This window comes from Protomyctophum bolini (assembly GCF_963924005.1).
Source record: "Protomyctophum bolini genome assembly, chromosome: 2".
NCBI lineage: Eukaryota > Metazoa > Chordata > Actinopteri > Myctophiformes > Myctophidae > Protomyctophum > Protomyctophum bolini.
This window is the reverse complement of record NC_137863.1, coordinates 21,431,877-21,450,791: the sequence shown is the minus strand read 5'-3', so window position 1 is coordinate 21,450,791 and position 18,915 is coordinate 21,431,877. Positions and strand designations below refer to the sequence as shown.

Genomic DNA, 18,915 nt, shown 5'->3' with positions numbered 1-18,915 from the left:
CTCCTGCCAGTGCGGAGTCTGTCATGTAAACTGTCATGGAGTCTGTCATGTAAACTGACATGGTGGAGTCTGTCATGTAAACTGACATGGAGTCTGTCATGTAAACTGACATGGTGGAGTCTGTCATGTAAACTGACATGGAGTCTGTCATGTAAACTGACATGGAGTCTGTCATGTAAACTGACATGGAGTCTGTCATGTAAACTGACATGGTGGAGTCTGTCATGTAAACTGTCATGGTGGAGTCTGTCATGTAAACTGACATGGTGGAGTCTGTCATGTAAACTGACATGGTGGTGATTTTGGATATTGTACTATTGGCGTGTGTTCTATTCCTGTTTTTTAGAGTACAGCTTAAAACAAACCACAACTGGACCAGTGAAATTAGGGATTTCTTTTACTTGAAAGCAATGTCTGAATTGGAAAATCTTATATATTTTTAAAAACTTTAAAGTAGTTACTTTCACAATTTAGTAAAGTAAAATAATGATTTACTTTTTCAGACTAGCAACTATAACTATAACCAATTACTTTTTTAAAGTAACATGAACACTGCGTGTCATACATTATCCCTTGCTTAGCACACACACAGCGTTCTGTAATTTACAGATACATTTATTTTGTCATCGTCAACATAGCCACAGCTGGCCTGCATGTCCTGGAGAAGTTAATCTTGTATTTATCTCTCTACCACAGTACTAGTGTCAAGCTGTTCTCATCATGGCATCGTTAATGAGGCTTGACGTCCAAATTGAATAGAGACATCATGGTTATCCATGTGAGGCCACATCATGATTGGATTGTGTTGAAACAATCAAGAACGCAAATCAATAGAATTTAATTGCCCTCAATATGATGTTCGGGTTTTAAATGTGGTGCGTACAACTCCTCCAGCTATCATACCCGTCCCAAGTCAGGCAAGTTATTTTACCGTCGCCAGTCGCCACTGTTGTCTTTCATCATTAATGTGTACTAGCGTAGACCAACTCTGCCAATCTTTCTGTGAGGACATGGATTTGACTGGAGCATTCTTGGCACAGAAAAAAACAAATCTCTCATTGGCTTAAATAAGATGTTACAAGGAAGGGCATATTACCCACCTGGACCTCTCCAGGCAATTGAGTCAAAGCCAAACGCCAGATCCCTTCAGTGTATGTGCAATTGCACCGCTTTTAAGTTTAAGGATGTTGCTCTCAAGCGAGGCACTGTGGAATAATATGAATGGCTTTTGGGCCCCAGTCTGTGAAGATCAAAACAATATAACTCTTCCTCCACCACTGCTAGATGAAAAGAAAAGGCAAATAGGTGGAGGGGACAGGGGGGGGGCGGGACACTATAAATAAACAAGAAATCTAGGGCCTAGAACCAGAGTAGACTAATTGAGACATAAATAGAAAAAAGTGCACAGGTCTCAACCAGGTCAGGTAGGTTATTGTGGCCTACTGGTGCGGTGCGGTGCTATAATAGGCCAATGTGAAATGGGTGCCATTTCGTCTACAGCAATTGGACGTTCACTTCAGATTCATGATTTGAGACATTTTGTTCCAAAAATGTGTTTAGCAAAAATCCACCTGCTGGTGGCACTATAACAGGCCAATGTGAAAAGGTTGGGATTTATTCCTCGGCATAGTAGGAATGTGCGAGCAAAATCTCATTGCATTCATGACATTTTGTTCAAAACGGGCCAATCCTGCAAACCTTGGAAGCCAATGTTGATCATTGATCTTTACTCAAAAGGTATAGAACTTTTAAAGAACTCGGGTGCTGTATTATTGAAACCCTCTCCAAAGAGAACCTGGCTGCAGTTTTATACATAAAGTACCCATGAAGCGCTTATTTTATTTTTTCTGGAAAATTCTGAATTGGTATCCAGGGAGTGTGTGTGCAGTTTCGTTGAGACGGGGTCAACGGTGCCAAGAGTTTGGACGGATGGACAGACGGACAGGGGCAAAAACATATTCTCCACACTGCTGTCATAATGTTGTCTGTGAGGATACACGTTTTTCAGTCACTATTTAGTCCTTTCTTTTGACAAGACCTACCTTGACAAAGCTTTTTGGCATAAAACAGGTCTGACAAAAAGAGTGAAAAGGGAATAACGAATTAGCATTTTCAGGCTACAAATGTACGTAATGAAGATGGGAATTCTGGAGCCATTTCCATCACCAAGGAGGGCACTATTGTTAAATGACTACCCCCTCAATCTCCATCTGTATCATATTGCCAATTTGCCACACAGCCAACCCCGGCACTCACAGAGGACATTAGTTTACAGAGTGCTTTGAGAGTTTGTTGTTCAGAAGGGAAACCATGAGATGGAGGCAGTTTTAAGCCTAAAACTTTTACCCGTCTGTAAAACAAGTGCCCTTTCCCGACCACGAATGCAGCATTTACTATGGTGAAAGAAATGCAAATGCCTCTCCTTTCCATGCTATGCAGGAAGGCAGCATAAAAATAATTCCGAAGTCTCCTGAACTTGAGCGCAGCATTTTGCATTGAACAAATGTGTTTAGAAATCCATATCGTACACCGCATCTCCACTAGCTAAAGAGTACTGGGTTGCGCCCCGAAAATAGCTGATCTAGAAGCTCACAACGCGCCACAGCGCGAGCTTGTAGATCTGCTATTTTCGCTATTTGTGTCCAAAAGTGCCCTCTTACGGGATGTCAGCCCCTGCCTCTCTAACACTCTCTGCACGTCCCAGATTATCTGACTATAAACGGAATATGAATTCAACAGTGCATACCATAGTCCCAAACATATTTAGCAAACTAAATTGGAGGACTAAGCTTGAGACAGATAGGTCTGCCACAGTTTAAAAGGTGGAGAAAGTAGCTGGAGAAAGCTAAATGTTATCGCTATATAACTTCTTTAGTACTTGTCAACTACATGTATGAATGAATGCAACTGTTTAAGAAGCTCAGAACTACTTGTCAACTACATGTACAGTATGAATGACTGCAACTGTTTAAGAAGCTCAGAACCAGACAACAGGAAATGAAAGGACAGTGGGAAGAGCGGCTCCATAATAAACCTCTCACTCCAAAAACCACTGATGGCAAATCTGCAATCCTGCAGCCTGAAAGGAGCCCTAGTCTTAGTGGCGACGGCACGATGCTGATTGATCCAGAGAGGCAGCGGCATTGTGGCCTGCCGACACTACAGGAAATTGATTTTGTGGGAGTTCATAACTCCATTGAAGCAAAGAATATTGACTCGAGGAAAAGGAGGTCACAAAAGGTATTATACTGTACCGTGTGTGGCATGTTATGAGGTATTGAGCAAACATGTGACATCGATAAGACGATAACTCTAATAGGACGGAGGCTATGGTTTTATTGTATTAGCGGAGGCATGGGAGATATTCCTCATGAAGGGGTGACCCTCAGCCAGCACACATGATATTTACAGTTTCATTCCATGCACTCCAGCATTTAAAGGGCTACCAAGATAATGTGCAGCTAGCATTTTATTCTCTCCATAGAATGTGTCATATTGTGAATGTGAGTTAAGACACAATATGGGACGGTGACAATCATTATCGTTTGTGATAATAAAAAAATTGTATCGCAGAGATTTGAATTGGTCGTGTCCTCCATCATACACAATAGGATGAATTAAGTTATTCAGTATCATCTATACTTAATAATACTGACTTAATAAACTTGTCGATTGGCTATTTTGTCAGAGTTAATACTCATTTAAAACCCATTTTGGGCGGGAACCCCTTTTGGTGTTAGCATTATGTTATGCTTTATCTATTACTAAATAGCAGATCTACAAGCTCGCTATGAGCTTGTAGGGCTGCTATTTTTGGCGGTGGTTTGCTCTTCACCGTGGCTCGTGACGTCATGTTGTAGTTCGGTGGTCACCTCACCACCAAAACTCCAGACTATGAATAGGCCTTAAACCAGATCCAATCCTAGAACCTCAGATCAGCTAACACAGGGACGCTGTCTGAACCTTCCCCAAAAATCACCCGGGATGATCCTCGACACGCCTCAGGCTGTTCTCATACCTCCAGACTCCCACAGTGTGGAACAAACTCCCCATTGATTGCAGTTACAACTGCAGACTCGCGCCCAATTATCTGGTCAACAAAGTATAAGGGATTAAGACAAGTGGTTAAGGAAACTGGAAGAAAATAAACTGTTTACTCCTACAACGGTCTAATGAAGGAAAATATCAACTATCTAAAATACTAGGACATTCCTTTATCCACTACACAAGCTCTGGGTACAATTACATCCACCTGTTCTTTTTTTAATTAAAATTCAAATGTATAGAAACAATAGGCCCCTAAGCTTAAAAAACAGACAACTAAAAGAGACAACATTGAATGACCTTAGTTGATGAAAATGAAATCCCTGTTGTATTCACAAAAAGACCCCTGGATCCAAGGGTGGATCAAGATATGATGATGACGAGTGTTTCTCAAATACACATACTGTAAAGTTAGGAAATTGGTCTCCCGAGGGATAATCGTCAATAAGGATAGCATCCTGTGAAATAATCTGTTAATCTAATTTCTCAAGGTCATGGTAATGTACAGTACAGTCAGGAACGACTGTACGAAACGAAAATGTAATTTTTTTGCACCAGGCCACCCAAAAACCAATTTGAGTGCCTGGGACGTCAGGGGAAATAAAAACGAGAAGGAAAGTGAAAACCTATCCGCGCCTCTTAACAACGCCCGTCCCTCAGACGGTCTAGAAAACAAAAACAAGCGAACCCCAAACTGTCTGTAATTATGATAACTTCTATGCCTTCACACTGTAAAGCCACGTTAAACTTGATACTTTGGAGTAGTTATGCAAAAGCAACTACTCATTTTAACCCATTTTGCTATTGAAAAATAGCAGATCTACAAGCTCATAGCTCAAGCTATGAACTTGTAGGTCTGCCATTTTTGAAAAATCGTTAAAATGTGCCTCAAATCTTTCAGAAAATTATCATGATTTAGAAAACATTATTATTTTTTTAATTTCGACGTCAGGCCTGAATGGGTTAAGTAGAAAAGTCGTCTGTAAAATATTGGCTAAATGGTTACCTGACAACTTGAAAGGGTACAATCAGTTCATCCAATGCCCGGTTGTTCTGTAGATCCTGTTCTGTCATTGGCTACAGCAGAGGGAAAAGAAGGGAAACTGTAATGAGCTTCAATTTGAAATGGAATGTTTGTTGTTTATTAGTAAAACATGACAATAATCAGAAATTGTAGTACAGCATAAACACAAACTTGGAGAACAACATTTACATTAACAGTAAAATAAGATTTGTCGGTCCAAAAATACCAATAATAATAATAGCCTAATAATCTAATGTCCTTTCTGATTATTGCTTCCTTAAAGATGAAGTGCCGTGATTTCTTTCCACCCTAAAACATGACCATCAGGTCTTATTGTTATACAGTATAAGGAGGTATCATTTTTTCAAAAAAGTGTACAGTATTTGTTAAAATGTTGTTTTTGTGTGGGCACGCCCACCAGTTCATTAAGTATGCCTGGTTTGCCTGGTGGGTGGTGAACTGCAGCTGCACCCACAGCTGTAGTTGTATGATAAAGGGGGAGGGGTTAGGGGAGGGGCTGATAGTGTGATGACACTATATTACTGTTTATTACATTGGCCCGTTTGACTGTCAAGGGTTCAGACTACAGGAAGAAACCCTAAATACAAAGTTAATACACCATTGCACATAAAAACGACTCCAGGTGTCTAATGAAGTACTGTCACCTCATAGACACATGAAAAACTGGAAAAATACAAAAATTGTGGCACTCTTTAAGTTCGTTTTTGAAACAATTGAATTGATCTAGTTGGAGTCAAATGTGGGAGGACATCCCAGTATGCAATGGCTCTGTTCATTAATGTTTTCACAAGTGCAGAATTGGTTCAGGGCAGAGTAAAGGGTAAAGTAAAGGGACCACTTAGTGGCAGTGCCCTGCGTCTAGGATTATAGCTAAAAAAAACTAACTGAAGGGCTTCTGTGAGGAATAGAAGTTCTTTAACCATTTAAACCTGAGGTCAATTCTAAAAGAAAATGAAAGCAAGGAATTGAGTTCAAAACGTTCCCGCTGAAAGAATATACCGGTATATTCAAAGATTTGTGCCAGATTTTCATGATTTTTCAAAAATAGCAGGTCTACAAGCTCGTAGCTTGCTATGAGTTTGTAGATCTGCTATTTTTCAATAGCTAAGGCATAACATAATGCTTAAAACACCAAAAGGGGTTCCCGTCCAGAAATAAACAAAAACAGAATAAAAGGCTGCATGCCAGTCTTTCATCCATCCAACGTGGAATCTCAGTGGTTCCCAAACCTTTTCATGTCAAGGACCCCCAAATTGACACCAATTAGCCCACGGACCCCCATTTGAAAAGATATGCAAGAACCCCCATGAGAGAACGCTCTAGCAGTGATTCTCAACCAGTTTAATTTGAAGGACCCTCAGTTTGGCATGCATTAGTCTACGTACAGACCCCCATTTAATGGCATTTCTATCTCTCGGACCACCAATTTTTATTGTAAAATCAATGTTAATTTAACTCCGAGAGTGTACAAATGGAACCAAATTGACCCCTTTGGGTCCATTTGGTTCCATTTGTACACTGTGTTTACATTTGGTTCCTAGCTATCATTTAGCTGGGGTGGGGACCCCCTGGAACTCCCTCAAGGACCCCACTTTGGGAACCACTGATGGAACTAAAGTCAGGAACCTGGTTTGTTTGTTTATGCAACATTCGTACTTACCGAGTTGCACACTGGACAATACAACTTAATTGAAAGATTCTTCCTGATGCACAAAGAGCAAACTGTAAACGTAAACACAAGATTTCCATTACTTTAAATCAGTTAAGTTTAACATGGGTGAATTCAGTTAAGTTTAACATGGGTGAATCCGTGTTTTTTAGGGGCTGACTCCAGTTCTAGGCAACACAGAATGGCTTTCACACACACACACACACACACACACACACACACACACCCACACACACACACACACACACACACACACACAAATACTACTATATATTTTTCTGGACATTTATCATTTCAAATGATCTTGCCCCGTTTAATTTAATGTTTCATTCATTACCCCAAATCTACAGTAATAGTGACCACCAATGTCAAGATGACACACACACATACTCCTAACACATCGAGTGCAGAATCTAGAATGTATCTACTGTAAATATAGAATCTAGCTACTGTAAATATAGCCAGCAGCCTTATTGTATCTAGTCTACTAACTATTAAACCCCCATGCATTGATTACAGGTTGTATAATAATAACGTGCTGGGATTGCGCACCTCGTCTTTAGGACCACACGGTAGTGTAGAAATGTTCTACATCAAGCTGGTGGCGAGGTAAAAATAATGACCAAATTCGGAATGAAAATTGTCGCTGCACAATATTCACGTCCTGTGTGGGTGTACACACACACACAAACAGAAATCACACTGGTGTGTAAGGAACTTTAAAACACAACGACAAAAGTAGTTCTTAGTAGTATAGTTTTCAGCTACATAAATGTTTTACTAGGCCTACGCATGACCGGTAGGAGGTATAGAACTCCACGGTATGTATATAATAGATTTAAACACTCTTTTGTTCCCCTGTCAATCAAAATTCTCAATCGGAGATTGCCGAATGCACGTTACTGACTCAGAGATTCAGTGATTGCCAAATGCACTTTATTGACTAGTTGCACTTTATCAAGGAAATGTGTGCAATATCTCTGTTTTGTGCATGTTGGGAGTTTCATGGTGTTTTTTTCCTTTTCGTATGTGAACGTGTCTGTTATTTGTATGCAGCTGTGACTCTGTCTCCAGGACACATTTCTCCCAAGGGAGACAAATAAAGACAACCTTGAACCATCAAGACCTCGCACATTTCAGGGGATAACCATGGCTGACTGCTTGTACTGTACTTACAGTTATGACTGTACAGTTATGACTGTATAACCATGGCTGACTGCTTGTACTTACAGTTATGGGAGCATTTTGTCATCATTGCAATATTGAAGAAATCAAAACAAATGGGACACCGGAGCAGGTCATCGAGATCCTGTAAAGAAATAGAATAAATTGCATCAGTCATACACAGCATCGATGTGTTGTATTGCAAAAAATACATTATACAGTATATGTTGAGTTGAAGGGTTGGCCTTGCTATTATTGGCCTTGTTTCAGATCATCCGTTTTCGCATTAAAAAAAACCCATCGCTGCTTAGATGCTATATCTGCATGTGCCGGTAAATTAAGTTGCAACCCTTGACGAAATGATATCCCATTCATGAAACAGAAAAGGCCAATCGGATTGTAGTAAGCGATTGCCAAAAGCACTTTATTGACTAATGACTAGTTGCACTTTATCAAGGGAATGTGTGCAATATCTCTGTTTTGTGTATGTGGGTGTTTCATGGTGTTTTTCCTTTTCGTATGTGAACGTGTCTGTTATTTGTATGCAGCTGTGACTCTGTCTCCAAGACAAATTTCTCAAGACAAATAAAGACAACCTTGAACCTTGACTTTAAACTCTCCAGCACTGCACCTGTACAGAAGGCTTGGTTTATCCTCTTTGTCAAGTCTTTGTTTTATAAAAATCCACGTTCAACTTTCTGTCTATAAATTCTGTGCAGAGATTATCTTTCTGTGTGTTCAAGTTTGGAAGCACCCTCCTGCATTACGTGCAATTTCAATTCGGAATGGTACTGGTACACAGGGCCATTTAGTGATTTCCAATGAGCGCTAATCACTGCACAGAATGTATTGACAGAAAGTAGGTCATAACATCATGTCTACGCCGGTGGACTTTTATGAAACAAAGACTTAACAGATACAAAGAGGATAAGCTTTCCGTAGAGCTGCAAACTTGGCGGGTTTAAGACTTTCCCATTCCATGAATGGGGTTGTTGGTATTGCAACTTAGATGCAGATAGCATTATAATAGCATCCGAGTTGCTTGTGGGGCTAAATATAACATGGAAAACTCCCAGAGTCAGACTTGGCTGAGGAGGACCCAGTAAAACGTAGAAGGCTATAGTCCGTCTCATTCATCGTTCCTGTAATCCATTCATCCGCCATCCTGTAATCCATCAGTTATTTTCCCCTCCAAAGCGGTTTGCTCGAGTCTCAGGCAGCCTGCCTGTCTAGTGTCTATCCCTTGCTGGTTTCTCCAAGTGCCTAGCCCAGTGGTTCCCAAAGTGGGGTCCGGGGACCCCCGGGGCTCCTTGAGGGACTTCTAGGGGGTCCTCAGCTAAATGATAGTTTGGAACCAAATGGACACTTATGGGCTGTAACTCAGAGTGTACAAATGGAACCAAATGGACCCTAACAGGTCCATTTGCTTCCATGTGTACACTCAAGAGTAAAATCAACATTGATTTTACAATATAAATTGGGGTCTCAGAGATAGAAATGTCATTAAATGTGGGTCCGTAGACTAATGCATGTCAAACTGGGGGGGGGTCCTTGAAATTAAACGGGTTGAGAGAATCACTGGTCCCTGACTCCCTGGTATATCTCTTGAAATGGGGTTCCGCAAGCTGATTAGCGTCAATTTGGGGGTCCTTGACATGAAAAAGCCCACTCTCTAGTCTACTGAGAGCTGGAAGCCTATGTAGCAGCCTAGCAGGCCTCGGTAGGAGAGATGGTTTCCATTCAAACTGTCTTTATTCCTGGCTCATGGACATAAACTCAGCTGCTTGCCATGCATTATGTATAAGCTCCAAATAGTTATCACCACATGGAGGAGAGAAGTAAACATTGTAGAAGCCAGAGCAGATGTATCATGCTGTCATCATGACTCGTGACAGAGGCTTTCTGTTTGTTGTGTGTGTGTGTGTGTGTGTGTGTGTGTGTGTGTGTGTGTGTGTGTGTCAATCCTGGGGAAGGCTGATTTATCCTCATCTTATGCACATCCACACATCCAATTAGTCTGACCTACAGCCATGTGTCAACTTGACAGACACCTGGCCACCCAAACCAATGGTCACACATTCAAATGTCTAGCCTGGACACCAGACAAATATTGACAAAACAAACACACTCATGTGAAGTGAAGGGCACTCTTATCATCATACATCACAGCAGGTGAGCACATCCCGTCCTCATACACACACACACACACACACACACACACACACACAGACACACACACACAGCTGTGCCCCTCAAAAATGGCAGATTTGATCTGGCACCGCTCCGTTGTGACGGGATTTCACTCCATCCGAAGTAGTGAGGGACCAATCAGAGCCCAGTAGTACACAAATAAGGGGCAGGTTCATCACCAGAGGCTTTTAACAAAATAAAATAAAAAATAAAATAAAAATCTTTGCAACATTTCACAAGATGACAGTATCGGTATCGGCCAATCATGAGAGAAACAATCGGTGATCTGTATCGGTCCCAAAAAACCTGATCGTAGCATCTCTCTTCCCCCTCCTGGCTTTGCCCTGGGTTGGCTCCCATAGGGTCAATTTACTTGCCTCAAGTTTTGGGTGCCTGACGCAGTGCTCTGCGTAATTTTCCCTTCAATTTATGTTTGTGTTGCAACAAATTTACGTCATATTTCAGGCACACATTTCAGACGACATAAATTATCAATGGAAAATATGAGATGTGACGGGACGAAAAGTTGAAAAGTTGAGTCAAAAAAACCTCAACACATTGACTGCTGCTGACATAGGTTTGATATACTGTAGCTTTATATGGATATGAAACGGTTTTGCTAAAAAACTTTTTTACTTTTAGCCCTGAGCCTGTTGCTATAGGCAACACCTTGCTCACGCCCACCCGCGCGAAAACCTATCATCTATCAAAGGTTCTGATCTGATTTGTGATTGTTCACGGCAATAACCTGCATCCTTAGACTCCGTATACGTGGCCTAAATACCGCTAGGTTGAACTCTAATGAGCTAATGAACAAACTGCAACGATTTGCATTCAGACACTGACATTATGTGACCGTAACACCACCATGCTGGAGTGAGCCAGTGTGAGTGAGCCAGTGTGAGTGAGCGAGTGTGAGTGAGCGAGTGTGAGTGAGCGAGTGTCCGAGATTTTGGTTATTGGAATTTGGCTTAAGGATGCAGAATGCAGGAGACCGGATGGTAAAATCCAATCTAAAAAAAAAGAAAAAACCTCCTATTCCCGTTTGTGGTACCCAGGTGTTTCAGCGTCGCTTTGGTCCCCCACAGTTTGTTTTTAACCTCGCCAGTCGCTATGAGTTGGAATAAAATAAATTATATAAACAAATTATTCGAAGACGCACTTGTAGAAACGATGTATACGCCGCATCAAGGCTTTTATCGGGGTAGGCCATAAATTACGATGGCCCCTTGATCACGGGGAACTTTGGGTACTTCAGATTCGGGTTTGTGGTTTTCTGCCTGAGGACTACAAATCAGTGACTACGACATGTACGTCATGTTACCATCTGCTCCCTGACCGGATCATAAACCCGAGAAGGAATGCTTCCCAGGCTAGCCAACACCAACCCGGGACTCCTGGATCACTGCCCCCTCATATCTAACATCAGGTTCTGGAGCTCTACAGTGTTGTTAGCTAAGCTGTCGCGCCTTATTCACAACCTCTCACTGTCTACTGCAGATTAACCCATTTTGGAAGGCTTCTAAATCATAATAGTTTTCTGAAAAACCCATGTTTCTGTCAGTGGTGCTCAACCTTTTTCATGTCAAGGACCCCCAGAATTATCTCTTTTGGGCCACAGACCCCCATCTGAAAATATGTAGTTCCAGGGACCCCCCCAGAAGCCAATATTTTAATTAAAAATGTTCGCTCTGAAATATATATTCAAAGATTTGCGCCATATTTTTACAACTTTTCAAAAATAGCAGAACTACAAGCTCGTAGCGTGCCACTCGGTGGCATGCTATAAGCTTATAGATCTGCTATTTATCAATAGCTAAAGTATAACATAATGCTTAGAACACCAAAAGGGGTTCCCGCCCAAAATGGCTTAATATATTCAGCCGACATTAAAATTACCATGGCATATCGCCATTGTAATCTATCTCACAAGAGTTTCAGAAATAATATGTCTATTACATCGACTAGACTACCCATCTAGTATTTTGTTGCCTACGTTGTTACACTACTTTGCTATAGCTGATTTATGACAAAAAGCAATATTGGCATAAAAAGACATTCTTTCCAGTGGCGCCGGCAGGCTGGAAGGGTTTTGAAATGTGTCCAAGAAAGGAATGGAATGATGTTTACATCCCGAGGTGAAGTGAAATCAGTTGGCCTAATTACATTGACATGCCAAGAGATCCAGATTTCTTTTCAAACCCTTACTACTCCACCCCTTTTTACAAATGATAAAATACCAGACCATTTTTAATAGAGCTGAAATAATCATGTCAAACATGTCACCAATAATGCTAAGCTCCTCCAATAACCATTTGGTGCTGTAGTGTGAAATAAAATAAATGTAGTTCACTGTGTTGGCAGCTTGCCTTGCAGTGATGATGGTGTGAGGGGAGGGGGGGTGGCCTGCTATTGATCAGCTACTTGAAATGAAGCATTCTCAAAGCATTTAAATCACTATGGGGGTCAAGGCTACGGGATGCCACTCATTTAAATCACTATGGGGGTCAAGGCTACGGGATGCCACTCATTTAAATCACTATGGGGGTCAAGGCTACGGGATGCCACTCATTTAAATCACTATGGGGGTCAAGGCTACGGGATGCCACTCATTTAAATCACTATGGGGGTCAAGGCTACGGGATGCCACTCATTTAAATCACTATGGGGGTCAAGGCTACGGGATGCCACTCATTTAAATCACTATGGGGGTCAAGGCTACGGGATGCCACTCATTTAAATCACTATGGGGGTCAAGGCTACGGGATGCCACTCATTTAAATCACTATGGGGGTCAAGGCTACGGGATGCCACTCATTTAAATCACTATGGGGGTCAAGGCTACGGGATGCCACTCATTTACAGACAAGCTTTCAGAGAAATTCTGTCTACCCCAGATCTGAACTTAGATCTGGTCTCCTGTGACATTCTAACAACGGAGCTATAAGTCATAGGGCAGTTTAGAGATAAGGCACTGACGAAAACAGGGCCCATATATTAGGGATGTTAATCGTTAATCGCCGTTAAGAAATTAGTCGGTAGTCGTTAACATTTAATAACTAATCGTAATGAATCGAAAGTTATGCAGTTCCATCATTGGGTGAATGTAATGCTGTCTGAACGCGTGGCCGAGGAACGCACATACAAAGATGCCATTGCCCTGTATGGTCAAAGAAATATTTGATTAACCCTGTAACACCCAGCGTTTCAATACTACAACATATTTTAATGAATTAATAAAAAAAACGTCATAATTGATGTTCATTGCAATGCCATTGCAATGTCATTGGTCATGATATTTGCATATAAATATTAAATACCCCCCACAGAGGCTATGCTTAGAGTATGAATAGAGAGGGCACCCAGAGGAAACCCTGAGGCGAAATGGACATAGTGGCCGAATAAAGGTATTGCAGCCTGGCCCCAAACACATGAACGTGCTGGTCCGTTGACTATCATTGTGCACGTTCACGACGGCAGCACGCTCGTGCGCGTTTGTGCGCGTTCGTGCATGTTCAACGGCAGCGTGTTCATGTGTTTGGGGCAAATCCATCCCAGAATGCACTCTGTTCCTACCCGGAAAGAGGAGTGAAATCTGGCACTAACATCTAGCAAATGAGAACTGGCACTCTCACTAGCAACTGGCACTAGCAACTGGCACTAACATCTAGCAAATGAGAACTGGCACTAACATCTAGCAACTGGCACTCTCACTAGCAACTGGCACTAGCAACTGGCACTAACATCTAGCAAATGAGAACTGGCACTAACATCTAGCAACTGGCACTCTCACTAGCAACTGGCACTAGCAACTGGCACTAACATCTAGCAAATGAGAACTGGCACTCTCACTAGCAACTGGCACTAGCAACTGGCACTAACATCTAGCAAATGAGAACTGGCACTAACATCTAGCAACTGGCACTCTCACTAGCAACTGGCACTCTCACTAGCAACTGGTACTAGCAACTGGCACTAGCAACTCCAAACAGAAAAGTCAATATCTGATTGTATTAATATTAAACAACATTAAACTCCCTTTTTTGACACTCACTTTAATGCTACACATTTTTTGTGTCCAACAGTGTGTTTGTCCTTTGTGGAACCAGAACGCCATTTCATGTTTCAGAAAGACATTTGCAGCAGCAATATTCCAACTAGTGGGAAAAGCCATCAGAATAGTGGAAAATCTTATCATAGCAAAGGGGGGTGGGGGAGGAGGGGTGGGGGAGGAGGGGGGGGGGACCGACTCCACATCAATGCCTGTGATTTGCTTCCATTTAGCCACAACTTAAACCATTAATGAGGTCAGACACTCATGTTGGCCAATTAGACCTGGCTTCAGATTTTCCGTTCCCATTCATTCCAACGGGGCATTTATTTGATAGGGTGAAGGTCAAAGTCAGGGCTTTGTGCAAGCAATTACAGAATGTCACAGCTTACTGGCTATAGTGTTAATACTTCCATTTCCTGTGACAAAGGGCACTCATTAGAAACATTAATTAGAAAAATTCAACATATACTGTATTGGACACTACTATATGATGATGATGATGAAACCAAGTACGATGAACACAGTGCTCTTTCCATTCTTTGAGTGCGACATTCATAATAGCATATCGCCTAATTCTAAATGACGTAGCGGTTGCGCAAAGACCCACCCGGCAGCACTGTTTAATGCAATTTATTTGTGCGAGTTACTTATTATTATTAAAAGTATTTTTAGTTGAATTACTCATGACAAAGTTGTAAAAGTCAACAGTATGTACTATGTATGTCCATAAAATAAGCAAGCAGCACGCTATTAGACAATACAATAGTTCTTTCTTTCAATACTTTTATTATTATTATTATTATATTTTCACAATCTGATACACCGGCTATAGTCTACTTTCTAATGTTTTGATAATTTGCGCGACAGATGTATGCATATGACGGTAGAGTTCAAACTAGTGTATTTAAGAAGAAGATGATCAGGTTATATAATTGTGAAAAATAATAACAAAATGATTGAAACAAAGTACAATTTAATTGTTTGCTAACGTGCTGCTCGTTTATGTTATGGATATACATACTTTACAACTTTGTCATGAATAATTCAACAGAAAATACTTAACACGCACAAATAAATTGCATTAAACTGTGCTGCCGGGCGGGTCTTTGTAAAACCGCTCCGTCATTTAGATATATGCTAGCACACCGCCAGCATGGCAGCATGCGAACAACCTTCAAATCATCTTAAAAAACACATTTAGGGCCTGGGCCATGGCTCAGTGGTCCAGGCACCTTGGCTGGTAATCCAGTCTGGCAGTGTTCCACGGGTTCGACGGACTTTACTGCATGTCTTCCCCCCCCCCCCCCCCCCATCTCTCTCCCCGTTTCCTGTCAGCCTACTGTCTGTCCCTCCATAAAACATATATATATAAAATAAAGGCGAAAGCCACAAAAGAAAAATAACTACATGCCTTCTAAATCCTGACAGTTTTATGTCAGACCGTCAAAACATTTTCATGTCAAGGACCCCCAAAAATACATGTAAATCGTCTGCCGACCCCCTTTTGAAAATATGTTGTTCCTAACTTCCTCCAGTGACCCCCCCCAGAAGCAAAGATTTGAGTTAAAAAACGTTCGCTCTGAAAGAATATATATATTCAAAGATTTGCGCCTCATTTTCACTATTTTTCAAAAACTGCAGATCTACAAGCTCGTAGCACTGCACTCGGTGCCGCGTTATGAGCTTGTAGATCTGCTATTTTTCAATAGCTAAAGTATAACAACGTAATGCTTAAAACACCAAAAGGGGTTCCCCGTCCTGAATGGGTTAAATGATCAAACTAAAAATAATAATGGTACGTTTGTGCATCAGTGTATTATTATTATACCCGTCTGGATTTGAAGTTGTACCCCGGCCGGTCTCCTGCGCAAGTGGTGACATTTTTTTACCAGTGAGAGCTAATGGAGCCCGTCCGCTTACTCAATTTTTTGACCTTCAGTCCACAATTCATGTCAAACCAGAAATAGGATCTACCGGTATTCTAAATATCTCGATTCCAACCGTCCTGCACAACTCTCAAGACCCAGAAGCGAGCAGGAAAGATAACGTAATTCTTTCTGAACATCACCTCGACAACTACTTTCTAAAGCAAGAAACATTGGTGTACCAAGACAACAACAACAAACAGCTTTTTCTTCCACATGGCAGTGGGGCTATTAGGCCTGTCACAAATTACATAATCACATTGTCCAACATATCAGTCATTTATGATTTTGCATCGTCATGATCCCTTGATCCTCATAATAATCTTTCCATGTTGAAAAAATGTCATACATTTTCCAAAAATAGCTGATCTATTACTTTACAGTAATAGATCAGGTTACTTACAGTTACAACACATTGCTTTGTGACGTTTTGTAAGCTTAGATCAGCTATTTCAATGATTTTTGAGGGGCGCTCGGCGCTCGCTAGTCATCATTGTAGATTTTCGTTTTACACAAACATTAAATTCCCATTGCCATAGAATGGAGAATTTACGTCATATGTAGATGAGCAAATATCTGCTATTCTTCTCCTACAAGAGCGCCCCTCACTTCACACATTTTTACATTTTTAATCGCGGGCATTTGTGTGACAATTAATCATCAACTTAAGAATGTGTAATCGTGACAGCTAGTGGGGTTCTGCAGCACAAACAGCTGCCCATAATTGACCCCTAAGACAAATACTAACACACTCCTCAGCACTACGCTAAGAATGAGCGTAATGCTGTGGGAACAAACTGTGGCTAAGAGCAACTCAGGTTAGTTTAATTATAATAGTATAGTAGCCATCCCATAGAGCCCCATTGTGAACCCGGACATGTTGAGTACACTAGTTTTATGTTAGAAATGTTTAGTATGGGTCCCCAGCATGTAGAAACTGCCGGATGCTAACTTGCATATGTTGTGCAATTTTCATAATTGGCATAAGTGACCATACCAATTACAACCTATAGAAGGAAAAATATTCAATGCTTTATGTAGCATGTGACATGTCAAACTAGGGGGTTTTCATTATGCTGAATCCATTAGCTTTGCAAAAAAAATACACTAATTGGGCAAAAAACAGCCAATGCCGTCATCACAAATGTGATAATGTCAGCACATTTGGGCTTGGCCGTTTTAAGTCCAATGAGTGTTTTTTTTGCAAAACTAATAATGTTTGAAATGGATTCAGCATCATGAAAATCCCCTAGTTTGACACATCACATTCTACATAAAGCATGATGAAATTTTGAATATTTTGCCTTCTATAGGTTGTTAATGGTATGGTCACATATTATGCTAATTATGAAAATTGCTCAACATATGCAAGTCAGTTTCTACATGCTACATTTGATGAATTGAACAAGGTGGACCCTCTTGTAAACAAATGCAATGCTTAATTGGGTCGTCCACTCAAAGTTAAGTCTTTGTGCTTGAAATGTACTGTAATTCTGCAAACTGTTAATATATATTTCACTCAATCAATCAATCAATGCTGGGGACCCATACTAAACATTTATAAGTATAACATAAAACGTTGGTGTACTCAACATGTCCGGGTTCACATTCTGGCTATAGCCCCATATGTGCCCTCTCCCTACGCTAGCTACAGAATGAGCGTAGGGAGAGGGCACATATGGGGCTAATTCTGGCTATAGACTAATACGCTTGGGGCGGGGGTCTTGAGTGATTAAAGAAAAAGGGGAGACGTAAACTATGTACAGTTGTACACAAAACCAGCTGCACTGACATTTCTGTCGAATGCATTAAACTACTAAACTACATAATGTTAACTAGCAATCGCATGCCATGCATTGCACACGTTATAGCCCCGTTTGGAACCCACTACACCCTTTTCGGGACCCTATACATTTTCTGTATTCGGGACGTCGGTACATAGAAAAGGTAAGGAACCAGGGTAACTGGACTAAGCTTAAGAACTTGTTTACAGCAGGCCCTGCTCATAGAACATTTCATGGTAGAGGTTCAATGCCTTATACAAGGGTACTTCAGCGGTGGTCATTTTAACGTGCCGGTCGTGCCAGCGACCTTCCGATATCAAGACAGCTCCGCAAACCGTTCGGCCACCGCTGCCAAACGATAGGGTCCCGAAAGCGGCTACAATAGCGTCCCAATTTCCACCTCACAGAGTGAGCTTCCAAACGGGGCTAACCGGGGCTAACGTTTGACTGTTGTTAATAAAACTTACTTTGAGGCACCGTGTGGACTCCGCTTCATTTCGAGAAGCCATGCCTAAACTTCTGTGAAGCCCGTGTGGTCTTACTGGTCTATGGGTTGCTTTTATTGTGGACAGAAGTCAGGACAGCACGTACAGTATCGCACATAAACAATAACAACAATTTCAGTCCCGCGCCACCTGACTACCGTTTCCTTTATAGACCCCGTGACATCCGGTGGTGTCTTCAACAAGGGGTCCGGGACCCCTAGGCGGTCCTCAATACTATCAGGGGCGGCCGCAACACTTTGTGTGGGAGAGGAACTTATTTAAGTTGTTCAATTTTGATTGATTCATTGATTCATTGATTCATTGATTCATTATATAGCCTACAGTTTGCAGAATGGGTACAGTTCAAGGAATTAAGGAAATCACAGGTCAATACAAAATCTTCAGCTAAACCAGAAAAAGCACTAAAGACTTTACATCAGGTACTCCTCATCAGAACATTTAAAGACATTCAACACAAATATACATTTCTACGTGTAGGCCTACACTACAGTATAGAAAAAAGGGGGGGGGGGTGGATCTCGACTTGAACTTCTT

General features: G+C 41.3%; 1 protein-coding gene across 3 annotated transcripts in view; it reads right to left on the bottom strand.

Moving 5' to 3' along the window:
* The window catches only part of rad18 (RAD18 E3 ubiquitin protein ligase), a 66,364-nt gene extending 47,877 nt beyond the window's left edge, over positions 1-18,487 (bottom strand). For all 3 annotated transcript variants that reach the window (XM_080793707.1, XM_080793708.1, XM_080793709.1), the window contains exons 1-4: positions 18,343-18,487; positions 7,989-8,067; positions 6,750-6,811; positions 5,051-5,121 (exon numbers count right to left, since the gene is read on the bottom strand). In XM_080793707.1, the coding sequence (XP_080649833.1) occupies positions 5,051-5,121; positions 6,750-6,811; positions 7,989-8,067; positions 18,343-18,384 (254 nt within the window). In that variant the 5' untranslated portion in view covers positions 18,385-18,487. The remainder of the gene's footprint in view (positions 1-5,050; positions 5,122-6,749; positions 6,812-7,988; positions 8,068-18,342) is intronic.
* Positions 18,488-18,915: the final 428 nt, after the last annotated feature.